At 39.5% G+C, this 25,346-nt stretch overlaps 1 protein-coding gene and 1 long non-coding RNA gene across 3 annotated transcripts; one reads left to right on the forward strand and one right to left on the reverse strand.

Annotated features, from left to right (window-relative positions):
- Nucleotides 1-4,162: 4,162 nt before the first annotated feature.
- Nucleotides 4,163-24,945, forward strand: RNF103 (ring finger protein 103). 2 transcript variants are annotated; one of them, XM_077958315.1, is made up of 5 exons: nt 4,163-4,253; nt 5,219-5,385; nt 7,561-7,697; nt 16,020-16,135; nt 22,928-24,943. In XM_077958315.1, the coding sequence occupies exons 3-5, from the start codon at nt 7,569-7,571 to the stop codon at nt 24,501-24,503; spliced, it is 1,821 nt and encodes a 606-aa protein (XP_077814441.1). In that variant the 5' UTR covers nt 4,163-4,253; nt 5,219-5,385; nt 7,561-7,568; the 3' UTR covers nt 24,504-24,943.
- On the reverse strand, nt 9,536-23,103 carry LOC114671912 (uncharacterized). The gene is made up of 2 exons (XR_003722075.2): nt 22,911-23,103; nt 9,536-10,822 (listed from the first exon to the last, which is right to left on the reverse strand). It is a non-coding gene; the product is annotated as an uncharacterized LOC114671912 (long non-coding RNA).
- Nucleotides 24,946-25,346: the final 401 nt, after the last annotated feature.

Here is a 25,346-nt window from a genome sequence, read left to right on the forward strand (position 1 = left end):
GAAATGGTGTGTGAATAGAGGGCATAAAAGGCAGAATTCCTCATCGTCCATAGTAAGAAATCAATAGATAATGTATAAAATGGAAAAATCAAGAAAAGCAGTAAAAACCTATTCTTTGAAAATATAGAGGTAAACATGAAAAAATTGCTAAAATAATTGAAGGCAGTGTCTCTGAGGAATGGGAAGCAGAGATGGTAGGGAAAAGCAGTGGATGTGGTCTTTTTTGTTTTGTTTTGTTTTGTTGAGACAGGATCTCACTCTCTCACCCAGGCTACAGTGCCGTAGTGGGATCACATCTCACTGCGGCAGCCTCAAACTCCTGGGCTCAAGCAATCCTTCTGCCTCAGCCTCCTGAGTAGCTGGAACTACAGGAGGGTGACCACCATGCCTGGTTTATTTGTTTATTTGTTTATTTATTTATTGTATTTTTTTTGTAGAGACAGGGTCTCACTATGCTGCCCGGGATGGTCTGGAACTCCTGGGCTGAAGTGATCCTCCTTCCTTGGCTTCCCAAAATGCTACAATTACAGGTGAGCCACCTCTTCTGGCCAATGTGTTTTTTTATAAATAGGGTTTGTCAGGGACATTCTCAGTTTTTCCTCCCTAGTCTGGCATAATTTAATTACCATTGCTTCTTTTACTCCCAAAGTTTTCCCAGTTTTGTATGTAGCCCTGAAATGCTACTTCATTTTTTAAACTGTGTATGCATGATATTTTGATAACAGTGAAATAAAAAGAGAAAGCTCTTTGGACCTTAAATAAAATAACTCTCGTTCATCAAGCTCAAAGACTTTAATTTTCTTTTTTCCAAAAACTAATTCTTGGGTTTTTTTTTTTCCAATTTTTACCCTCTGTACATTAGAATGTATTCAAAAACTAATTCTTGATTTTAAATTAATTACAAGCAATGTGTATTTCGAAGCACTTTTACAATCACTCACTCATTTAATCCTTACAATAGCTTCATAGGGTAAGCATCCTATTCCATTTTATAGATGATAAAAAGGAGGGGCCGGGCACAGTGGCTCATGCCTGTAATCCCAGCACTTTGGGAGGCCGAGGCAGGCAGGTCACGAGGTCAGGAGATCGAAACCATGCTGGCCAACACGGTGAAACCCCATCTCTACTAAAATACAAAAAAAATTAGCTGGGCGTGGTGGCGTGTGCTTGTAGTCCCAGCTACCCAGGAGGCTGAGGCAGGGGAATCGCTTGAACCCAGGAGGCGGAGGTTGCAGTGAACTGAGATTGCACTACTGCACTCCAGCCTGGCAACAGAACAAAACTCTCAAAAAAAAAAAATGAGGTTAAGGAGGTCTTCTGATTGCCTACCGAGGTGACACTAGTCCACTGGGCTAGGCCCTCTAATTATAGTATGCACACTCTTGCCACAATATCAAATGATAAGGCATTTAAGCCATCCCACAAATGAACAGAATCTGAGCTATAAAACCAATAACCCAGATTAATAGCCTATTAGAAAAACAGATTATGAAAATGAATAATTCAAACATTCTTCTGTTTTTGAAAATAAATTCTAATTAGTCTGCCTAGCTAGGCTTAGTGGAAACTGAAATCAATCTCATGGGAAGACAGCCCACACCTCCAACCCCTGTCATCTTTGGAGTCCCAGAGGATGAATCACTGCTGCTAAACCTCCGGACCAGGAAAACAGTCCTAGTGGTTTTTTTGGTTTGTTTGTTTGTTTGTTTTTAGATTACAAAGTAATACATGATTATTTCCGAAAATATAAGAAAATAGAGATATAGGATAAAAGAAAAAATATTCTAAACCCCATCACTTAGAGGCAAATACACCTAACAATTTAGTGTATACATCTCTGTCTTTTTGTAATACAAATACAAAAATAGGATCATATGATGCAAACTTCTCAGTTACCTGCTTTTTTTTCACCAAACACTATATTTTGGACATGGTTCCATGTCCATAACCATGTGTCTACGTTTTTCTTTTTAGTGGCTGCCTCACGGTTCATCATTTGAATTACTGTATTTGATCAATCCTCTGTCACTAGATATTTGGGTTCTTCCTTTTTTCTTTCCAGCATTAACTCTGCAACGACCACGAAATTCTATACACACATCTTTGTGCCCATGTCCAGTTATTCCTCAGGATAAATTTCACGAAGACAGATTACCATGCCAAAGAGCTTGTATTTTACAGGGGGCTTCTAACCCACATTGTATACCCCACCAACATAGAATGTGCTTGTCCATACTCTCATATTCAGATGACTCAATGTGTTCTCTTATCAATGCTTTTATCCCTCCTGTGGGTTAAACCATGAACTAAACAAAGCAAGGGGGTTGGGATGGGAGGCAGTTGAAACAAACAAGAAATTTCAAAAGAGTTCCTTAATTCCTTCTTTCTAGTCCCTCCCACACTCTAATGCTAATTTTTTTTTTCCAATTTGGAACTCTGGCCTCACTGGTTCCACCCTCAGCTCACACACCAACTTTCCCTGCCCATCCCTCTTCTGTATTTTTGAGATTGGGTCAGTCTCTCCTCACTAGCGAGTACTGACCATTCCTTTGAGGTGATGGACATCATCTTAAGTGTCAAGGTTTGGACAACAGTATCATCACAGGGTCACAGTGACATGCCCAAGAATTCTGAAATTCCAGAACCAGAGTCTCCCACACCGATCTGCCAGCCATTAGAACAAAGCCACATGGAAGCTAAAGACACAGGGGCAGTGTCCAGTCCCTGGCTGGACATTCCTACACCTCCTTCTCCGATTCTCAATGCTCCCCGGGCCCAGCCCCTTCCAACTCCTCCCCCACCAGCCCGGCACTGAAACGCCCTTGTTCACTTTATTTTAAATGGGCACCATTCGGAGGCTACATTCTCACAGTCCATTCTTTGCTTCTCGTTCCTCACTTGCTCCATGACCCGGGATCATATCCCTTTCTTTCTAAAACTGTCACCCCTAGTTTCGGATAGTTGATAGTTTTGCACAAATAGTCACATTTCCCAGTAATTCCTGCTTTTTGTTTGTTTGTTTGTTTTCCTTCCTTATCAAAAGCGGCTGGTCAAAGACAACCTGGTTCAATTTATGAACCCAACTCCTTCCTCCCTCAAGACTGACAGAGATTGAGGTAAAGAGTACGTTCAGCCCTGTTAAATTTATAAGCACAGAATCGGGTATCGCATGCTTGTCCATGTGACTATTTATTTTTATTTTATTTATTTATTTATTTCTGAAATGGAGTCTTGCTTTGTTACCCAGGCTGGATGTGGTGCAGTGGTAGGATCTCGGCTCACTGCAAGCTCCGCCTCCCGGGTTCACGCCATTCTGCTGCCTCAGCCTCCCGAGTAGCTGGGACTACAGGCGTCCGCCACCACGCCCGGCTAATTTTTTTTTTTTTTTTTTTTTTTTTTTTTTTTTTGTATTTTTAGTAGAGACGGGGTTTCACCGTGTTAGCCAGGATCATCTCGAACTCCTGACCTCGTGATCTGCCCGCCTCGGCCTCCAAAAGTGCTGGGATTACAGGAGTAAGCCACCGCGCCCGGCCCATGTACAAAATAAAGCACCCAGAACTTTGCACCTGGACGTATCAACATTCAACAACCTTTGTCCTAGGAACTCAGGGAGTTCACACCAGGCTTTTAACACCCCTGAGACTGAAGGAGGGAAAAGGCTATAACTGGCAGCGACAACTGGGCCTAGGATAACGCTAACTCCAGTTTTGGCCAAACCTCCTCCAACACACATGTGCAAAGCCATATTCTCATGAAGAGGGGGCAAAACATTTGCTTTCTGGGTTTAACCTTCTACCATCTCAAACCAACTGTGCCAAAAATTTCGCTGTTCACCAGGATTCATCAAAAAACGTATATTTCTATTTTTATCGATTTTAAGAGAATAATTAACTGCTCTATTTTTACAGAAAATACACAAAGTGATACAGTCCAAAGACTAATACTCAGACGAAATCAATTGCTAAACATTGGCGGGGCAAAAGAGGAGACCACGCAACAAAAGCACGGACAGGCAACTTTCGGCACCGCGGGAAGGCCCCGACCAGGCTGGGGCTCCGCCTCTCCTCCCACTCTCTGCTCGGTTGTCCAGGAGCCCCGCGGCTCCCCGAATTCCCCGCCCTCCGCCCCTGCGGGCCTGCCCTGCAGGCCCCGCCCCAGCCCCGCCTCGTCCCGACGTCAGTTGTTGTGTCTCAGCTCCGGCCGCGGCCGTCCCTGATCTACGGCTGTGGAGGCTACGGCCGCGGCCTCCGGAGGTGGCGGGGGTGCTGGGGACCCGTGCCGCGACCGGCGCCGCCCATCCGAGCGGGGCAGGCGCTGAGTGGCCGGGAGGCAGCCGGGTAGCCGCCTGGAGGAGCAGTCTCAGGGCCTGTTATTGGTTTTTTCCCACCGAGACCGATTCCCTCTGCAGGGACCGCGACGCCCCATCCTGGGCCGGGCCGCGGTGCCCGCCTGCCTGAGAGGCGCCGCCCGCCAGCCGGCCCGAGCTAACGTGGAGCCGCCGCCGTGCCCGCCGTGCTTCTCGCGGATCCTGGGCGGTCGGCGGGGCCTGGGGCCTGGGCTTCGGGCGCGGCGCTGCGGCGGTCGCTCCTCCCCGCGCAGGACACGCTGGGCCCCAGGCCTGGCCCGGCCGAGCGCCGCGCCCTCCTGACCCGCGGCCGCGGGAGTCCGGCCCCCACGGCCCCTCGGGCCCGGGCCTGCCGCCCGGATCTCCGGCTCCTGGCGAATCTGAGTTATTTTTTGGTCTCTCCCCCTCCCCCTTGAGATCGCGGCGCCGGAGGGCCGACCCCGCCACCTGGGTCAGTGTCCCCCGCAGAGGGAAGCGTCCCTCGTTTTCTTCCCGTGAGCTCTCCCCGCGCCCCTCGCCTCTCGGTGCTTAATGGATGGCGGTTGTGAGTTTTTCCCATTTATTTTTGTCGCCTCTTGACTGGGAGGCCCGGCGCGAGGCTCTGCGCCTCTGCGTCCCTCGTCGCCACCTCACGCCCGCGCAGATCCCGTCACCTGCCTCCCCGTCGCGGATGGCCGGCCAGTGACGGCGCCGGGTGGCCCGCGCGTGGACACGGGGCCCTCGCCCAAGCTGCCACCGAGCCGCTGCCTCCGCCCTCGACCCTTCTCTCTCCCGTATTCCGAGCTCTCTGGAAAGAGAGAAGACGCCAGGGAAGATGTGGCTGAAGCTTTTTTTCTTGCTCCTCTATTTCCTGGTCCTGTTCGTCCTGGCCAGGTTTTTTGAAGCCATTGTGTGGTATGAAACTGGCATCTTTGCCACCCAGCTGGTGGATCCAGTGGCGCTGAGCTTCAAGAAGCTGAAGACCATTTTGGAGTGCCGAGGGTTGGGCTACTCAGGGCTGCCTGAGAAGAAGGATGTCCGGGAGCTGGTGGAAAAGTCAGGCGAGTATCGAGCTTCCCCTAGGGCCCCCTCCACCTGGGAGAGGGGACGACCTGTACCTCCTGGTACCTGGCTGTTCCCCCAGAGTGAGGCCTTCCCTGGAAGGGTTAAAGCTGCCCAGGTTGCTTCGTCCAAGCTTTCTACAATCAAGTATGCGGATCCCAGCTTTGAGGAGGAGGCTGAAATTACTTGGAGGGGTGTTGGTGTATCCTTTTAAGGTTGTCGTAAAATGACAGTTTAAAGTGTGGCTTCTTAGCGTTGTTTACTAAGTTGAGTGATTTTCTCAAAATTCGGGAATATGAACTAGTTACAAACTGGAAAGCATTATTTGTCAGTTGAAGTTCATAAAAACGTAAGAAAAACTCCAAAACGTTGTCTGTCAATAGTAGTATTTGTCACGATAGTAATAATAAGGTACCCAGAGTGGGGACCCATCTTTGGAATACTTACTATCAGAGGCACTTGGGCCTAGGATTTGAATGTTAGTTAAATCATGAGTTTGAATATAGACAGTGTACACCGACTTTAAGTCTGAAAAGGCGAGTAAGTCTGAGTAAGATGAGCATTTTGTATAAATGCTTGCCATGTTCTAGTTTATATTATATTTCTGTTAGGATTTTTTTAAATTTGCATCTTGGATGTAAGAAAAAGTTTTTTTTTGTCTTCTGTGTCACAGGCACATTGTTTAATGGGTTGAGAAATATAAGTGAAATAGTCCTGAGAGAATATTCAATGTCTTAAATAATGTGTTTTTCGTAATTGTTGGTTTTGGTAGGATTGGGTGAGAAATATGATTACTTTTTTTCACTGCTGGACAAAGTATACCTTTGTTTGGATATACTTCCTGAAAGTGGAATGTAATTTGAGAAAGGCTTTCTGCGTTGCTGTAGGGAGCAGCTGAAACTGATGGTTATCTTTTTTTGTTGTTTCAAGTATTTCTGTCAGCTGTCTTTTACAAGACAAATCTTTTCCTTCTTTAGTACCCTATAGACATGTAGCGTGATAGACAAGAATATGAACTAGCTAGCAGTTTAACACTTGGATATTTGTAGGTTGTGGGTTATAAAACTCGTATCTCACTGTTAGGATAGAGGAGAGGAACCCACTCTGCAAAAGTGATAAATATTTCGTTAGAGAAAATATAAAATCGTGTATTATTCTTGCCCCTTGTTTGCTGGCTGGTTTATGGTGATTCTTATTTTTACCATAGGGGGAAGAAGTGGAGTAACTAGGGTAAAAGATCTCTACTAAATAAACTCTCTTGGTTTAGAGATGAGAAGTGTCTTAATTACTAAAGCCATCATTTTTTATGGAAAATAATTTGATCACACATTTTTTCTTTTGACAGTTATTTATTATTGCCTTCTTTCGGGACTAAAAATACTTGGCACATTGAATGTATTAGGTGTCCACATATAACTTTAAGACGCACAGCCCAATATGACTCAAATCACATTTTATGGCAGAAAAGTCATGGTATAGCGGTTTAAAAATTTAAGTGTTTATTGTGAATGGTTTTGCTGCTATCATGGTGCAGTGCTTGGTTTCTCACTGTTTAATATTTAAGGCAAAAGTTAAAATAATTTGACTTTAGTGTTTTCCTTTCCTTTTTGTTTAATGATACAAGCTCTAAATTTACACTGTAAATTTGTATATGAATGTGAAGTTTGTTCTAACAGGTAAAGTTCTAACCTCCAAGTCATGCAAACCCTGTTGCTCTTTTAAGCAGGGCTGATGGCAAATTCTGTGAACCCAATTCTACATCTTTTAAGTAAGAAGCATATGAGCCATACTGTTTAAAAATGTATATGAAGCCTGTATGTGTCATACGTAAAACTAAATAATTAATAAAGTGGTGCCTTTTTGGAGTGGTACAAATTTGGTAATTTCCTAATAATTATGTGATAACCCCACTAAAATACAAGCCCTATTCTATAAGAGATAGATTTTTGTCTATTTTGTTCGCTTTTGCCTGACACGTAGGAAGTTCTTACTACATACTTATTGAATGTATGACACCTAAGTGGGTATATTCAGGTTCTACTAGTAGCTCTTGTCTATAGAATACAATGAAAGTACAATATCATGATTCTTAACAGTCTAAAAAATGGAATTACTGAAATTGGGAATCTAGGATTCTTGCAACCTTATTAGTGTTACTCTTTTCCTTTCTTTAGGTGACTTGATGGAGGGTGAGCTCTATTCTGCTCTCAAGGAAGAAGCATCGGAATCGGTTTCTAGTACCAATTTCAGTGGTGAAATGCACTTCTATGAGCTTGTGGAAGACACAAAAGATGGCATCTGGCTGGTTCAGGTATGAAAAGCAGTGATAATTTGATATTTTGAGAACCCTAAAAAATTATTTTTACTCAAATAGTATGTACTAGCCAGTGACACTTCGTGTACTTGTGTCTTGTTTCTCACACATAACTTAGTTCTCTTAGGGAGGCTCTAGTATCTTTAAAAGGTTTTGGAGACTGAGGAAAATGAAAATTGACTAGTGGGAAAGAGAAAGTTGGGGGATGGGAGTCAACTTTTTGTTTAGAATCCCCAGAAGCAAATCTATTTTAATTATTGGACCTTTGTTGAATTGAGAAATACACATATATATCCCTTTTATTTAGTGATTTGCACTGTTTCTCTCAGTTTTTGTTATCTCCAGTTTTTAATTCAGTGGCCTGAATAATTTTTATATGTAAGTAAGAACCCTAAAGTAAAAGTAATCATTTATTAGGGAAATAGCCAACTTTGTGACTATAGAGAAGCTGTTGCGGAAAATGGTGGGGGTGCTTATTACATAGCTCATGATGATGAGATTATAATTTTTAACCCTCGTTTGTATGATAGCAAAACTGTGAGACTTAATTAGCATATTAGAATTTTAGAGCTATGAAGGACCTTAAAAATATTTTATACTTTCCAAGATGTAATTTATGGCAAGTGGGCACGCATTATCGTTTACATATTTTCATTTAAATTAGAAAAATTATATTAACATGTAAATTTCATAAATTTTGCTTAGGAAGGACTAAAGTTATTTACATTTTAAAACTGTACATTCACTTAAAGTGACATATCAAGTAAATTAACAGCATGAATGTGGCTAAAATTATTAATGTAGTCTGTGAATGGCTGAAGCTTGGAAATTGTATCAGACTAACCTTTTCTGAGACTCTGAGAGGTGAACTAGCTTGCCCAAGGTCATGGAACTAGTTGGTAATATTGAACCAGGGTGAAACCCAGATCTTCTGATTTCTTGTCCGGTACTCTTGTCATTTCACCCTGGAGTAGGCAAAGTTTGATTCAGGGCATGAAAATTAAAATAGTTTCTTCATGTTTCTTTCTGAGAGTAAAGACTGCAAATATGGTAGGAAAAGCTTTGAGTTCAGAGACCTTAGTTGCAGGTCTGGTACTGTCACTGACTAGCAGTATGATTGTGAATAGGTACGTTTTTCTGTTGTACGTGACCTCAAATAAATACATATACATCTAAAAAGGATAAAATATTACAGTAGTCCTCTGTGCTAAAGAGTTGAGGTTTGGGAATTCTTCCAGAGATGACATTGTTTATCCATAGCCTTTCTTTATTGTAACCTTCCTATTGCATTTGTCCTTTTACCTTCCAGATAATCTAATTCAGTAATTTTAAGTTCAGCAATGGGAGAGAATGCGAGGGTATAGGTGTAGTCCATACATTATCTGTTTAAATTTTAATTTATTTCTGTGTTAATTGGAGTTGAAAAATAAGCTGTAGCTTTTTTAAAGCTTTAATTTATAAGTATATTGTTATTCCATTTCCTTTCTCTGGTACTTATTTCTAATAGTCTGATTGAGAAAGACACTGGTTTTGATAATTTTAGATTTTATTACTGAAGATGAGTTGAATAGCCAGTCCCACTGCCCTGCGTTCAGTGTCTAAATGTTTGTCATCCACATTGACTGATCCCATGGAAATAAATAGTGAAGATGTTGCACCCTTGAAACATGGAAGGCCATGTCAAAAGTCTTGAGTTCTTTTGCTATATAGGCTGCTGCCTATAGACAACAAATACATTCTGGTTCAATAGTTAGCAGTATATTCTTGGCTTATAAATGATCTACTGTTTTTGATGTCCTGTTAAAGATATTTATGAATTAAGCTCCTGTAATAAATATGTGACAGAATTCATCAAAAGTTTATTTAGCAGTTGTGGGTGTGCCAGGCCCTGTTCTGGGCCCTAAAGATATACCAGAAACACATACCAAGCTATGTCCTTGCTCTGTCAGGTAGCTCACATTCTAGTTGGGAGAGGCAGACACCAAATAAATATTTAATATAACATCAGTTAGTGGAAAGTACTAAGAATAAAAATAAGCAGATTAAGGAGAGGAGAGTGGCAAGGAATTCTCTGGTAAGGTGGCAAATGAAGTGAAGAACAAATAATGATAGTAAATGGTAGCATTGTAAATTCTAGTTGCTAAATTTTTTTTCTCTGAAAATATTTTTAAACCTCATAGGTATTAATAGCTGAAAAACAACTCTTAAAAAATAGGATGTATTTCTATGGTTTTCTGTATATGGAAATGATGCAGTAGGACACCTACTTAATTTTTCCAATGATGCTCAAGGTTTGCACTGACCACCACTGTCTGGCTTGTGTTCCTTGAGGCCAGTGGCTTACATCTGTCAAATGGCTGGCCTGGTCTGAAAGAACAATCTCTGTCAGGACAACTGAGAAGAATGAGATTGAAACCTTGTCCGTGGCACTGTGAACTAGCCAGCTAAGCCAATCAGCACAGCCACCTTGGTTTAAGCCCTTAAAAGAGGGTTGTATTTTTTTTAAAACTATGCTTAAAATTGAAAATATCTACTAGAAACAGAAGAGAAATGTCGTCTCCATTGCTTGCCATTCTTTCAGCTCAGATCATATATATTAATCTATTGTAAAGGATAACTTTCAAGAATTCAGTTTTTAACAATTTGAATTGTTGTTATTTTCTGTTTACGGTAGTCCCTCCTTATCTGAGGGGGATACATTCCAAGACCCCCAGTGGATGCCTGAAACTATGGATAGTACCAATCCTATATAATCTATGTTTTTTCCTATACATACATACCTGTGATAAAGTTTAATGTATAAGTTAGGCACAGTAACAACAACTAATGATAAAAATAGAACAATTATAACAATATACTGAAATAACATTTATGTAAATGTGGTGTCTCTCTCTCCGAATATCTAATTGTATGTAGCATTTTCGGACTGCAGTTGACTGCAGAAAGTGAAACTGAGGATAAGGGGAGGCCACTGTATTTTAGAAGAAGCTGACTAATTTGTTCTCTGTCATTTGTTTTAAGTCTATGAGGAGTGTTTTCATAGATGAAGATGCACAGATGCCAGCCAGTTCAATCCTCTTCACATTTTCAAGCTTTTCCAGGTCCATTTTACAATATAGTCTCTGTAACGTGAACAGAATTAATTTTAGTTTTCAAGGTAGCAACGTATGTATGACATCTTTACCAATGACACACTATGATATACATGAAGAACCAAGTGCTCTTTTTTCTAAGTTATTTCTAACATTGTTTTTCCCCTTTGTTCCTAACCCAAGCTCATATCTTTCATTAGCTATTCATTTAACAGTTTTGTGGATTATTTGGCCCCAGTCTTCATAGCATTACAAACAGAAGATGGTTACTTATCTTTCAAAAGACCCTTAGTCAGAGAGGCAGATGGCACATTGGATAGGCTTCTGAGGTGGAGAAGTTAGCATAATTTATGGGTTTTATGGATTTATCCTCTTCTTAACATTTCTATTTCTCTGTTTTGACTTTTGTTATAGTTCAAAGAAGGACATTTTTGTTGCCTACTGGCTGTGTTACATCATACAGAATTTAAAGTCACTGGAATTGTAACAGTGAGAAGCATCGTATGATTTAAAATAAAGCTTTGGGTCAATATTTACTGAAGTATTACATCAATATATTTCCTGTTTGGCTTACAAGAATTAATAGCTGATTTTAAACTTGTTTATCTTTGCTCCTAGACAATAGTTTTGTTCGAGGAGATTCTAAATTACGTATTTCTTTCTTGACACTACTATAGAGGTGAAACATAGCAAGCCACTTTATCTTATATTTTGTAGTGGTAAAAAAATTTATAAATTCATAAAGTAAGAATACAAAAAGTTAAAAGACCACTGTTTTATTTTTGTCAATCACTTGTCCTTACTCTTTTTTTTTTTTTTTTTTTTTTTGAGATGGAGTCTGGCTCTGTCGCCCAGCCTGGAGTGCAGTGGCCAGATCTCGGCTCACTGCAAGCTCCGCCTCCCGGGTTTACGCCATTCTCCTGCCTCAGCCTCCCGAGTAGCTGGGACTACAGACGCTCGCCACCTCGCCCGGCTATTTTTTTGTATTTTTTTACTAGAGACGGGGTTTCACCGGGTTAGCCAGGATGGTCTCGATCTCCTGACCTCGTGATCCGCCCGTCTCGGCCTCCCAAAGTGCTGGGATTACAGGCTTGAGCCACCGCGCCCGGCCAACTCTTAATGATTTTATATAGTTTGCGTGTATATACTAGGTTGCCTTATGATTTTGAAAGTAGAGACTCCCTATTAAAATGAAATACTGAGAATGCAGAAAATATCGTAGCACAATGCTCTTATTGCTCCAGGGAGTTATGTTACTTAACTAAACCTGGATGTTATTGTATGGAGATTAACAATATTAAAAGGGGTATGCCACATGGTTTGATCAGTGATAAACCTCACCTCTAAATAATGGGCATTTTAAAATGCACTGAATTAGACATCTTTATGTCTGACTGAGATCAAGAACATTAATATGCAGTTGCTTAGCAGAGTACTATTTATCCAGAAAACATCTTGGTACAGGTTGCTGGGGAAGGGACTTTGATTATAACAGAACTCAGAAGCTTAAGAGTCTTTCCTTTAGAGACTCTGTGTAATCAGAACTAGAAGAATGAGTTATTAAACTGTAAGAAGCTGAAATTGTTTGGTTTGACATAAATAGTTATTGAGCACCCATATGAGCTGGGCACTATATTAGCTGCAGGGACCACAGTGGTGAGCAAGTGTGGGGATGCCAGAGGCAGATATCCTGGGAAAGGGAATGGAAAGATTGCTTCACTTCTAGCCTGTGTTGCCAGGTCTGTTCCAGACCTGGAACTCAAGCTGTACTTTCTCCAGTTTTTTTCTAGTCTTTGAAAATGTTCCCCACATACAGTGTTCCTTCCTGAGCTGCTGAGGAAAATGTCTCTCCTTTTAATGAGACCAGCCATATGAATGCTACTCAGAATCATCATGCATCCTTCTAGGATATGAGCTATAAATTGGGGACTCTTACTAGTATGACATAGTGTGTGTGTTTGTGTGTGTGTGTATGTGTATATATATATATAAAATACATAACATATAAGGCATATATATATATATTAGGCTGAGAATATTTGTTGTGCTCTGTGACTCAGCTATATTAGTTATTTTGTGAAAATATTAGCATTTTTATAGTGGTTGGTTAATTTAAACTCCACCAGATTTAATTTATGCTAAACCTTCAGTTGAATTATATAACTATATAGGACATTGAACAAATTTTTAATTGCATAAATATAGCTGTAAAGTAATATAAAATGCTTTCATGCAATGCCTACAAGATTTTTCATTTTTGTGTAGCTCAGTCAGGGATCCTTAGACCCTTCAAAAACAAATGCTAGAACAGGTTGCTGAATAAATAAGGCCCTGGCATTGAACATTGTCTTGTACCTGCCCCAGGTACAAGTATGTTCTCAACTCTTTTCACTCACTCCTGCTATCTCTGCTGGAACCAGGACGTACCTGGGAAGAACCCCTCTCATTCCTCCTTCTTTTCCTAACATTGGAGCTCTTATCACATGTCTCAAAGATACCTGTGCAGTGAACAGGGTCTTCACTGAAAGCTGCCTCCAGACTTAGGAACTAAATATTTACACTGGCGAGGCAACCTCTAAACTCCTTGGAGCAGTGTCATTCTGCACACAGACCTGAAATGTTTGGGTTATTTGCAACCTTGATCAAGAAATAGGATAATGCCTGAAAAGTGAGTTATTTTTGAAAGACAGCAAAGAGTAAAGAGTATGGTAGTATGCTTGCACACATACTTCTTAATCTTCCTAAGAAATCTGAAAAATAAGTTAAACGTGTCTTTGATTAGTTGACTAAAAGAACTACCAGATTGACTCTTGAGTGGTAGCAATAAAAATTAAAAAAAAAAGAGAAGAGGCAGCAGCAGTCTGCTTTGTTTGATCTTCCTGATTTTCTAGGTACAACCTTTTTTTCTTTCTTTTTTTTTTTTTTTTATTTTTGAGATGGAGTCTTGCTCTGTTACCCAGGCTGGAGTACAGTGGCACAATCTCGGCTCACTGCAACCTCTGCTTCCCGGGTTCAAGCGATTCTCCTGCCTCAACCTCCCAAGTAGCTGGGATTACAGGTGTGCGCCACCACGCCCAGCTAATTTTTGTTTTTTTAATAGAGGTGGGGTTTTGCCATGTTGGCCAGGCTGGTCTTGAACTCCTGACCTCAAATGATCCACCCACCTCGGCCTCCAAAAGTGCTGGGATTAAAGGCGTGAGCCACCGCATCCGGCCTCCTAGGTAAAACTTATAAAGTACTTTGGGGCCAGAGAAAAATGTAAAAGCTAGGGACTTACTGGGTAGGGTAACTGATATAAGCATCCTTCAAAAGAGCTTTCACCTATTAAGTCCATGTCCCCAGATTGCCTTCTTCCTGGTTACTTCAACTGTCTTGAGTATTTGAATAAATTGTATCTGCCTCAATAAGACCACTTATTTTCATTAAAAAGTAGTATCAAAACCATGGTTGGGTGCAGAGGTTCATGCCTAGAATTCCAACACTTGGGAGGCCAAGGCAGGAGGATCACTTGAGGCCAGGTATTTGAGGCTGCAGTGAGCCATGATTGAGCGACTGCACTTCAGCCTGGGGAACAGAGTGACACCCTGTCCCTTAAAAAAAAAAAAGTAATATCGAAACCATTTGCTTAATGCCCTAAATTGTGTATATGTATTCATTAAGCTTCAGACTTATGTGATAAAGTGTTATGTATGCATGTGTGTCTTGGTAAGTATGAGGATGGTAGTGGAATGTCACAGGGGTTATTTGGCACTTCAAGTCACTTGTCATCACCATGTGCTGTCTCTTCTGCTGCCCTCTGACATTTGTTAGACGTTCTAGCAGAGAGGCCACAGATGAGGTGGCTGTACCACCTCTTGTATCTCCCAAGGAGTTGACTGTCAGCACTCATTTTACATACCTACCTGCAACTTCACTTCCTGGAGGCTTTGTGAGTGTGAAAATGGTCCTTCCTCCCAGAAAGATCAGAGGTCCCCAGAGTATTATGTTGTAATTTTGAATTGTATAGTATCAGTAATATAACATTTATGAAAATAAACTTGGCCTATATACCCTGGACTTAAACAGATGGTTTCATGATGACTTTAGACATTTTTGGCTTTCCTTTAACTTCCCATTTAGTTATTTTTTATGGTCTTGTTTTTAATGTTTTTTGGTTTTTACTGGTATCTGCTTTGAAATTCTGCCTTCATTAAAGGCAGGAAGATTAGGAGATAAAGGGAAAGGTATTAATGATTAGAAAGGCTGACATTTATAAGAGAAGTCTTAACATATTTTGAAGGTCTTGCTCTGTCACCCAGGCTGGATTGCAGTGGCACGATCTCTACTCACTGCAACCTCCACCTTGCAGGTTCAAGTGATTCTCATGCCTCAGCCTTCTGAGCAGCTGGGACTACAGGTGCCTACCACCACGCCTGGCTAATTTTTGTATTTCTAGTAGAGACAGGGTTTTGCCATGTTGGCCAGGCTAGTCTTGAACTCCTGGACTCAAGTGATGCACCTGCCTCGGCCTCCCAACATGGGATTACAGGCGTGAACCACCACACCTGGCCTCTTTTTCTTAAGATTCTTTTTCTTTTCCTAATCCTAATTGTGTTTGAAAGCTCTTGCAAATTTGAAGTACAAGTTCAATAATGTAAAATTCATTATGGTAATTATTTTTGTATGTTAGAGCCATTCATGATTGTTAAGCAAAAAGCCATAGAAGTAGTAGTATTTATTGATTTAGTCAAAACGTCCTTTAATAGAAAACATGTGTTTGACTCTTGGCTCCATAATTATACTTTTTAAACAGTGAAATTTGAACTTGTTGAACCTACATGTGATAATTTTTAGTAAGCTTTATTTGGATTATTGTTTAAAATTTTCTTTTCAGAGCAAAGAGAAATTATTCCAAGGGCCATTTTCTTTCTGTGTAACTTAATTAGAGAGAAGAGGCCACATGGTGGAGAACATGGCTAGCTTTTTAATACAGTTTTGACTCCCTACCTCTCTTTGTAAGTGCCACAGAGTGTGGGAGAGTTTAATTTACTTTTCAGTGTTTTAAGTCTTTTTTCCTATTGGATAGTTGCTCCTTCTATAAGAATTGTAATGATAATGTGATGATACAATAAACAATAACTGGGAATAGAATATCTTTTTTTAAGTGAAATTATATTGTTGATATAAATGGTTGGTTTGACTCCATTTTAGGTAATTCAAGTTCCTTTTTCTCTTTTTTTGGGAATAGGTCATAGCAAATGACAGAAGTCCCTTGGTGGGCAAAATTCACTGGGAGAAAATGGTTAAAAAGGTGTCAAGATTTGGAATACGTACAGGCACATTTAACTGTTCCAGTGATCCCAGGTAAGTTGATTAGGCAATTCTTAGAATTTGAGTCCTGACCAGCATCTTTCTTGTTTGAAAAGGACAATGATACTAGAAGCCTGCTTCAACTGAAAGCTTATTATAATGTGTAGCACACTCTTAGTTACACAGGTGCTTGATTAATAGTTTTTGATAAACTGGCAGTTAATTACTTTTACTCTAAGATCTATCTCTGTCTTCTCTATCTCCCTCTCTCTCCCTGTCCCTTTCTCTGGCTCTTCTGTGTTTTTTCATAGCTTTAGGTGATATCTCTGTGCTGATCTAAATCTTCTTCTATCATTCTGACCTCTAGTTTGCATTTCTTTGCTTATTTCCATTGGCTCTGCAAGTATCCCTAGATATTTTCTTTTCCCTGAAACCTAGTATCTGAAATCAGATTCATTCTCTTTTTCTTTAATCATCCATGTATCTTTCTACCTTTCTTTTTTTCTGTCCTTCGCTGGTTTTCCCCCCATTTTCTCAAATAAGAATCCTCAGAGGTGTTTTTGTTTATGTTTTGTTTTTTTGTCATCATTTCCAGTATTCAGTCTGTCACATTATTTCTTGTTTTATTATTCCATTATTTCTTCTTTGAAATGCCTTTTTTTTTCCATTTCTCATGCTAACAAGTTATAACTTAGACTCATTCATTCATTTAATTTTCCATTTGGTGAATATTTAATGAAAGATTAGCATGTACAGCATGTTTTTGTTTTGTGTGGAGGAGGAGGCATATATATATATGTCAAAAACCCCACAATATTAGCTAGTTTCTAACATAGGTAAATATGCCTAACTTGCATCCTTTATATGTGTTAGCCGTAATGGGCAACCCATTGGTTGTAGAAAACTCTCCTAAACCATGACTATACCTCCTTTCCTTAGCCTTACATTTACTTCTTTTCTGCTTAGAACCCCTGTTTTGCCTGCTAGTAATATAAGGTGAGATCGATGGTAGAGTTCCCCTAAGAGTTGGGAATAGGAGGGAAGTTCCTGCATCTCTTAAGTCACATTTAGTCTCCTCATCTACCTGCAAAGCTCTCATGCTCATCTTCACCACAGAGTCTTTTTTTCTTTTCTTTTTTTGAGACAGGATTTGGCTCTGTGACTCAGGCTGGAGTGCAGTGGTGTGATCATAGCTCACTGCAACCTCCAACTGATGGATGGGCTCAAGTGATCTTCCTACCTTAGCATCCCAAGTAGCTAGGACTATATGCATGCATCACCACACCTGGCTAATTTTTTTTTTTTTTTTTTTTTTAGAGATGGGGTCTTGCTGTGTTGCCAGGCTGGTAACCACAGAATCTTAATCACATCCCATTGACTTTTTGTTGAAATGTCCAAGATAGCTTAAGTCTTAATGCTCTTTTGAAAAGGAAATCATTCTGATCTCCATCCATCATTTACCAAAGATCCTATTTCCAAATAGAGTCTAAGTGAAAGGTCTTTGTGTCCCTCACTGATTTTTACAATACCTAGAACAAATGATGATGCTGATATTTAGATTTTTTAATTTATGTCAAAAGTCAGTATTCATATCACTATCTTCTTTTAAAATACTTAATGTATTTTTAAAAACTCAATAGAACTAAATAATATATTTCAAACATTATAGTTTATAAATATATTAGAAAATATCAAATAAAAACACATTTTAAAAATATATAAAGTTGAATACATTAATTAAAGTCTAATGTTATTAGATAATAAAGAATTCAAAAACAAAAATCTGTTAAATATGAAAAACTGAAAGAATGATTAGGTGGGGGCAGACAGATCATAATCTTATAAATCAGAGTGCATCAGAAGTGTCATAATTCAGTACAGTGGATTTTAGTGCAAATTTGTTTAGCTCTTCTTTCAAAAAGCTCTGATTCTGTATTAGCTGAGAAATGGTGAAGAGATACATATAACTTAGCTCCAGATGTTTTTCTCTAAATCCTTCATCTTCAAATAATCCTAGCTCTTATTTACAATTGAAGCAATGTTTTTTTGAGTAACTTTTTGCTTTTTTGTTGATTGTAGCTGTAGTTTTTGTTATTTAAAAAAAGTACTTCTACTCAGCTTCATCAGAAAATGATTTTGTTGCACAGTGACTTGTACCAGTTCCAATAATGTGTCCCTGACACCTCATTTGGAAAGTCCTCCAACTGGAATAAGAAGTGTTCTTGCCGTAGAAGCTATGCTTAGTCAGGGTCATTTTTTTCTTCTTTTGATGACTATGGAGATATAGAAGAATAAAATTTAGAGATACAGAAAAGAGTGTTCAGAATTTCAATGCAGGGTATAAGTGGGCAGAGAATAGTGTTATTCAGGAAGTGTTTTAATCACATATTTTGAGTAATTGAGTCATCATCTTGATTTTGGAGTTTTAAAAATACCAAAAGTCTGTGCTGCATTCTTTGACTGTAGTCCCTTCTCTGGGTGGCCTCTGGGCAGCTGACTTCAATATGCTGGTCCCACTGTAGAGCTATACTTTCCTTACCTGTTTAGCTCCTGCCTTGTCTGTTTTGTGTTGCTCTATAAGAATATCTGAGGCTGAGTGGTGGCTCACGCCTATAATCCCAGCACTTTGGGAGACCAAGGCAGGTGGATCACCGGAGGTGAGGAGTTCAAAACCAGCCTGGCCAACATGGCGAAATCCCGTCTCTGCTAAAAATACAAAAATTAGCCGGGCTTGGTGGTGGGTGCCTGTAGTCCCAGCTACTCGGGAGGCTGAGGCAAGAGAATCGCTTGAACTCAGGAGGTGGAGGTTGCAGGGAGCTGAGATTGCACCACTGCACTCCAAGCCTGGGTGACAAGAGCGAGACTCTGTCTCAAAAAAAAAAAAAAAAAATACCTGAGGCTGAGTAATTTATAAAGAAAATAGATTTATTTAGCTCACTGTTCTGCAGGCTGTATAAGAAGCATGGTGCCAGCATCTGCTCAGCTTCTAATGAGGCTTCTGTGCTGCCAGAACATGGCAGAGAAGGTCAAAGGGGAAGTGACCCCATGTGAAGGGCATGTGGCTTTATGTCAACTCACTGTCAAGGAAACTACTCCATTCCCACAAGAACTAATTCAGTCTTGCCAGAGCTAGTACTCACTAACTTGAGAGCAGCACTAAGTATTCATGAGGGATCCGCCTCCATGACCCAGACACCTCCCACTAGGCCCCACCTCTGAACACTGCCACACTGGGAAGAAAATGTCAACATGAGGTTTGGTGGGAACAGACAAACCGTAACCAAACCAGAGCAGCTCCCTTAAGAACATTCAGGACTACCACTTCAGAGCAGCTTCTGACTCTGTCTAGTTGTAGCAACTTTAATTTCTTTCCCCATATACCCAAAAGGAGTGGCCTTGCCTGGCTCTGCCTCTTCGCATTCCCTAACCAACAGATCGATTTCAGAGAGCTTTTCCTATGAGGTTCATACTCTGTAATTTTTTTGAGAAAATAGGAGATGAGGTGGTAATGATGTGTGGGTACGGTTGGGGAGATGGGGGTTGGTAAAGAGAAGATAGAGGACATGGGAATTGCAGGAGCTGAGTGGTAAACAGGAAGCCTTATGGCAAGAGTGTCTGGGATGGTGGCCTGTGGAAAAAACAGGGAAGGAGAAGAGAAGGGATTGCAGAGAGAGCCAGGAAAGCCAAGGAGGCCAATGACCTTGTCTGAAAAAACAGCATACATAAACAGAAACGTTAAGGTTTCTTTTTCTTTCTTTCTTTCTTTTTCTTTTTTTTTTTTTTTTTTTTTTGAGATGGAGTCTCACTGTATTGCCCAGGCTGGAATGCAGTGGCACGATCTCAGCTCACTGCAACCTCAGCCTACTGGGTTCAGGCGATTCTCATGTTTCAGCCTTCCAAGTAGCTGGGATCACAGGTGCACGCCACCATGCCCAGCTAATTTTTGTATAGTTCAGATAGGGTTTCACCATGTTGACCAGACTGGTCTCGAACTCCTGGCCTCAAGTGATCCGCCTGCCTTGGCCTCCCAAAGTGCTGGGATTACAGGTGTAAGTCACCAAGCCTAGCTCTTTTTAAATATAGCATGTCACATCAGCAACTGGAAGACCAAAACTCACAAGCCATGTTTCTTATCATTTTCAGTCTTAAAATTCTCTAAGAGATCTTAAAAGGTCTCTAAGAGAACTCAAAAGGTTTAGTTTAAAAACTAGAGGATATTTTCATGGTATTGTCATTGAATTTATTCAGATTGTAAAAAAAAAAAATTTTGAATTGGCAATAAAAGTTTTTGTATTGATGTAAGGTAATACAACATTATTCTATCTGGAATGATAAAATTATTACTTAGCTCTGAACTGAAAAGAAAGCACATAATATGTTTGTTTTCTTATATGAAGAAATGTCTGCACTTAGAACTTGTTCATTTTACAAAGTAAGTTTTCTGTCAGAAAGACTGTCATTTAATTTATGACACAAATCAGAGGCCACAGTAGGAAGATAAAATGGATGGCCAAGAGTTGAAATGTGTCATCACAAATATCATGTGCAATGAAAACGTTAAAGATACTCGAAGATATTTAAGATATAAATAAGACAATTGTTCATATGCATTTGACTTGTTACTTTTTTGGGATAGGGTAAAAATAGAATTCATGTCAATCAATGAATTATTATTTTGCATTGAGTAGAAGATAATTATTTTGTAGGAATATATACTTTTCAGACCATTTAGTTAAAACAGTAATGATATTAATGGAATCTGTCTTATTAAGGAAGTGAATCAACTCAACAAGAAGCTAAGAGTCACGGTCTGTGATTTTGAGTCACCTAGACAGTTTTCCAGAATCATCACTAACCTTGTCTTAAAACATAGCATCTTGTCATCATTTATCTTAAACTATATCACAAAATCCCTGAGATAAAATTAGTCATAATATCATTATAAAGCCATATGCTATCTATGTCAAGACTCTTCTCTCTTCATCTGATTATGTGATGTGTAATATGCTTATTTAATAAAATATAATCCATGCTAAGTAAAGCATAATATCTATGAGTTTTACATCAATATTCTGAGTAGCAAAATGAGAAGTCAGATATTTATTACTATGCATATACAAATCTGTAACAAATAAAACGTATCCATGTGGTAGATTGTCTTTTTTACAATTGTATTGAGGTAAATTTTACTTAAAAATTTCACATGGTAGGTTTTGGGGAAAAAAAATACTTTGTAAAAACAAAAGATTAACTCTTCTGTGTGGTACATGAAAAAAGAAACTAAAACGAGCTAAAACTAAAAACAAAAGGCAACCTGGGCAACATAATGAGGCCCATCTCTACAAAGAATTATTTTAAAACTTAGCCGGGCATGGTGGCATGCATATGTGGTCCTAGCTACTCAAGGAGGCTGAGTCAGGAGAATTGCTTGAGCCCAGGAGTTCAAGACTACAATGAACTGTGATTGCATCAGTGCACTCCAGCCTAGGTGACAGGGAAAGACCCTATCTCTTAAATAAAATAACTAAAAATTTAAAAATAAAAAACAAAAGGAAAATATTTTCACTTACAATCTCTTTACTGGGATACAACAGCTGTTTTCATTTTTCTTTTTTTTTTTTTTTTTTTGAGACAAAGTCTTGCTCTGTCGCCCAGGCTGGAGTGTGCCAGTGGCGTGATCTCAGCTCACTGCAACCTCTGCCTCCCAGGTTCAAGCAGTTCTCCTGCCTCAGCCTCCCAAGTAGCTGGGATTACAGGCGCGCGTTGCCATGCCAGCTAATTTTTGTAGAGATGGGGTTTCACCATGTTGGCCAGGATGGTCTCAATCTCCTGACCTTGGCCTCCCAAAGTGCTGGGATTACAGGTGTGAGCCAACTGCGCCCAGCCTGTTTTCATTTTTTAATATTTATTTTCTCTCATTACCTAGTTTTCTAAGGGGAGATGGATGTCACAAGTCTCCTAGCAAGAACCTGTCAGTAGACAGGTTTCCAAAAGGAAGAGAGTCCTGACCCTACTGAATAAATCTAAACGAATGATTGAATTTTAGTTAAATTCTTCTGAATATACTCTGCTGTAAAATGGGAATCATTCTTGAAGTGAACCTCTTAATCTAAATACTTCCTGTTTTTGTTTCCTCTTGTTAAATACTCCTCTTCATAATCTTCATTGAAGAAATAAGAGAATACAAACATATATGGGGCTTGCAGTTGCTCTTTTCTTGGTTGGCTTTTGTGCAGATTACTTTGTAGCAGTCAGGCATTGTGGTAGTTGTTAATTAAATGGGTGAGCATGACTCCTACCCTCAAGGAGCTTGTACCAAACCAATGACTCAGCCTTAGGATAATCTGTTTTCTTCTCTTTTCTCCACCCATCTGGATTCTAACCATCCTTTAAGACCTAGTTCAATTCCTGAACCATTCATGAAATCTGCACCAGCCCAAACTTTGAACTTCTTTTGCATTATTTAGCAACAGAATATATAAAGTTTTATCTCTGTTTTGTCTCCTTAATAGGATTTTAAATTCCTTCTGAGCATGAATTATTCTTATCTTCTGGATCTTAGCACATAACGCAGTTGTAGGTACATAAGAGATGCTGAAGTAATTGCTGATTCCTTTGAATCAGGCTTTTCAAGATACACTTTATTTTAAAAAAAAAAGAAACATAGAAATACAAAACAAACTAGAAAAACAGAGCTTGCTTTTCACAGCTGCCAAGTAGTGGTACTACTTTTTGATTATTTGGAGATTATTTGGTTTTGGGAACAGGTGCTAAAGAAATTTATCAGGGAAGATAAATTGATTGCATTACAGCCTAGCTGTTTACTTACAGTTTCCTCTCTTATAGATATTGCAGGAGAAGAGGCTGGGTCCGATCCACACTCATTATGTCTGTTCCACAAACAAGTACTTCAAAAGGGAAAGTCATGCTTAAGGAATACAGTGGACGCAAGATTGAAGTAGAGCACATTTTTAAATGGATAACTGCTCATGCAGCTTCTCGGATCAAAACCATTTATAATGCTGAACATTTGAAAGAAGAATGGAATAAAAGTGATCAGTATTGGTTAAAAATATACCTATTTGCAAACCTTGACCAGCCCCCAGCTTTCTTCTCTGCACTAAGTATAAAGTTTACTGGAAGAGTTGAGTTTATTTTTGTTAATGTAGAAAATTGGGACAACAAGAGTTATATGACAGATATTGGCATATATAATATGCCATCATACATACTTAGAACTCCTGAAGGAATTTACAGATATGGAAACCACACAGGCGAATTTATATCCCTTCAGGCCATGGATTCATTTTTGCGCTCATTACAACCTGAGGTAAATGATCTGTTTGTTTTGAGCTTGGTTCTAGTTAATCTTATGGCTTGGATGGACTTATTTATTACACAAGGAGCTACCATCAAGCGATTTGTGGTTCTCATAAGCACTTTAGGGACATATAATTCTCTATTAATTATTTCCTGGCTACCTGTGTTGGGCTTTTTACAGCTACCTTACTTAGATAGCTTTTATGAATATAGCTTAAAATTGTTGAGATATTCCAATACAACCACACTGGCTTCATGGGTAAGGGCAGACTGGATGTTTTACTCTTCACACCCAGCCCTGTTTCTCAGTACATACCTTGGACATGGTTTACTAATTGATTACTTTGAGAAGAAGAGAAGGCGCAACAACAACAATGATGAAGTCAATGCCAATAACTTAGAATGGCTATCAAGTCTGTGGGACTGGTACACCAGCTACCTCTTCCACCCGATTGCTTCTTTTCAGAACTTTCCTGTAGAATCTGATTGGGACGAAGACCCTGACTTATTCTTGGAGCGCTTAGCTTTTCCTGACCTTTGGCTTCACCCTCTGATACCAACTGATTATATTAAAAACTTACCAATGTGGCGATTTAAATGTCTTGGAGTCCAGTCTGAAGAGGAAGTGTCGGAGGGGTCTCAAGATACTGAAAATGACTCAGAAAGTGAGAACACATACACTTTGAGCAGTGAGAAGGAAGTATTTGAAGATAAGCAAAGCGTATTTCACAATTCTCCAGGAACAGCAAGTCACTGTGATGCTGAGGCTTGTTCATGTGCCAATAAATATTGTCAGACCAGCCCATATGAAAGGAAGGGAAGGTCATATGGATCATATAATGCTAATGAAGATATGGAACCTGATTGGTTAACTTGGCCTGCTGATATGCTGCACTGTACTGAATGTGTTGTTTGCCTAGAGAATTTTGAAAATGGATGTTTGCTAATGGGGTTGCCTTGTGGTCATGTGTTTCATCAGAATTGCATTGTGATGTGGTTGGCTGGGGGCCGACATTGTTGCCCTGTTTGCCGGTGGCCTTCTTATAAAAAAAAGCAGCCATATGCACAACACCAGCCCTTGTCAAATGATGTCCCATCTTAACCATGTGCAATTTGTCCTTTATAAGCTTTGAGTATCTTACAGCTTGCCTTTTTAATGTTAGTCACAATGTTTTTGTGGTTTGAAGTTTAGTTTAATGTTAGTGCAGTGACAGGAAATACACATTATGCTAATGTTGATGACAGAATTTATTTGGTTGCCTTGTGTGTTAATTGAATGCATACTTAATTGTAAAATTTTTTATTTACAACATTGGAAATTCAGAAGTTAATGTTTTTTGTAAGCACAAAAGAAGTATGATAGAAATTTATCCTAGCAAGACGTTACAAGATAGGATCAAATTCTAATAGAATTGAGCCGGTTTCTTATCCTAAATGTTTCCTCCCTTTTTACAATCTCTGTCCAACACCTCTTGGTTAAATAATGTATGCTGTGAGACATGAAATTAAAACAGACCTATGAAATAAATTATTTTAAAACCAGAAGATTACAGATTTTCCAATGTTAAATTTTTTTTGATAAGGTGGCTGAATGATATAGGTGTTTTGCTGGTTTGTTAATTTTACAGGTAGATCAAACATGATTCTTGACTCATGTTGGGGAGGAAGACAAAATGTTGCTGGCACTTGCTGGAAGTGACAGTTCACCTTTTAGCTTGGTTAGCTTTGATGGGAAAGAATTTCATGATGGGCTTTTGAAAAAGTACTAAATAATTTATTAGTACTTAGCACATTTATTCATCTAAATAAAATCAACTGTAGCATATTAGCCATACATAAATTATGTTTTTTCTGACTTCTACTTTTGAAAGTTTTTAAAGCTACAGAAAGCTATAAACATAGTACAGTGAACATCCATTTCTTTTTATCTAATTTCACCGTGTTC

Source organism: Macaca mulatta, chromosome 13 (genome assembly GCF_049350105.2).
Source record: "Macaca mulatta isolate MMU2019108-1 chromosome 13, T2T-MMU8v2.0, whole genome shotgun sequence".
Taxonomy (NCBI): Eukaryota; Metazoa; Chordata; class Mammalia; order Primates; family Cercopithecidae; genus Macaca; species Macaca mulatta.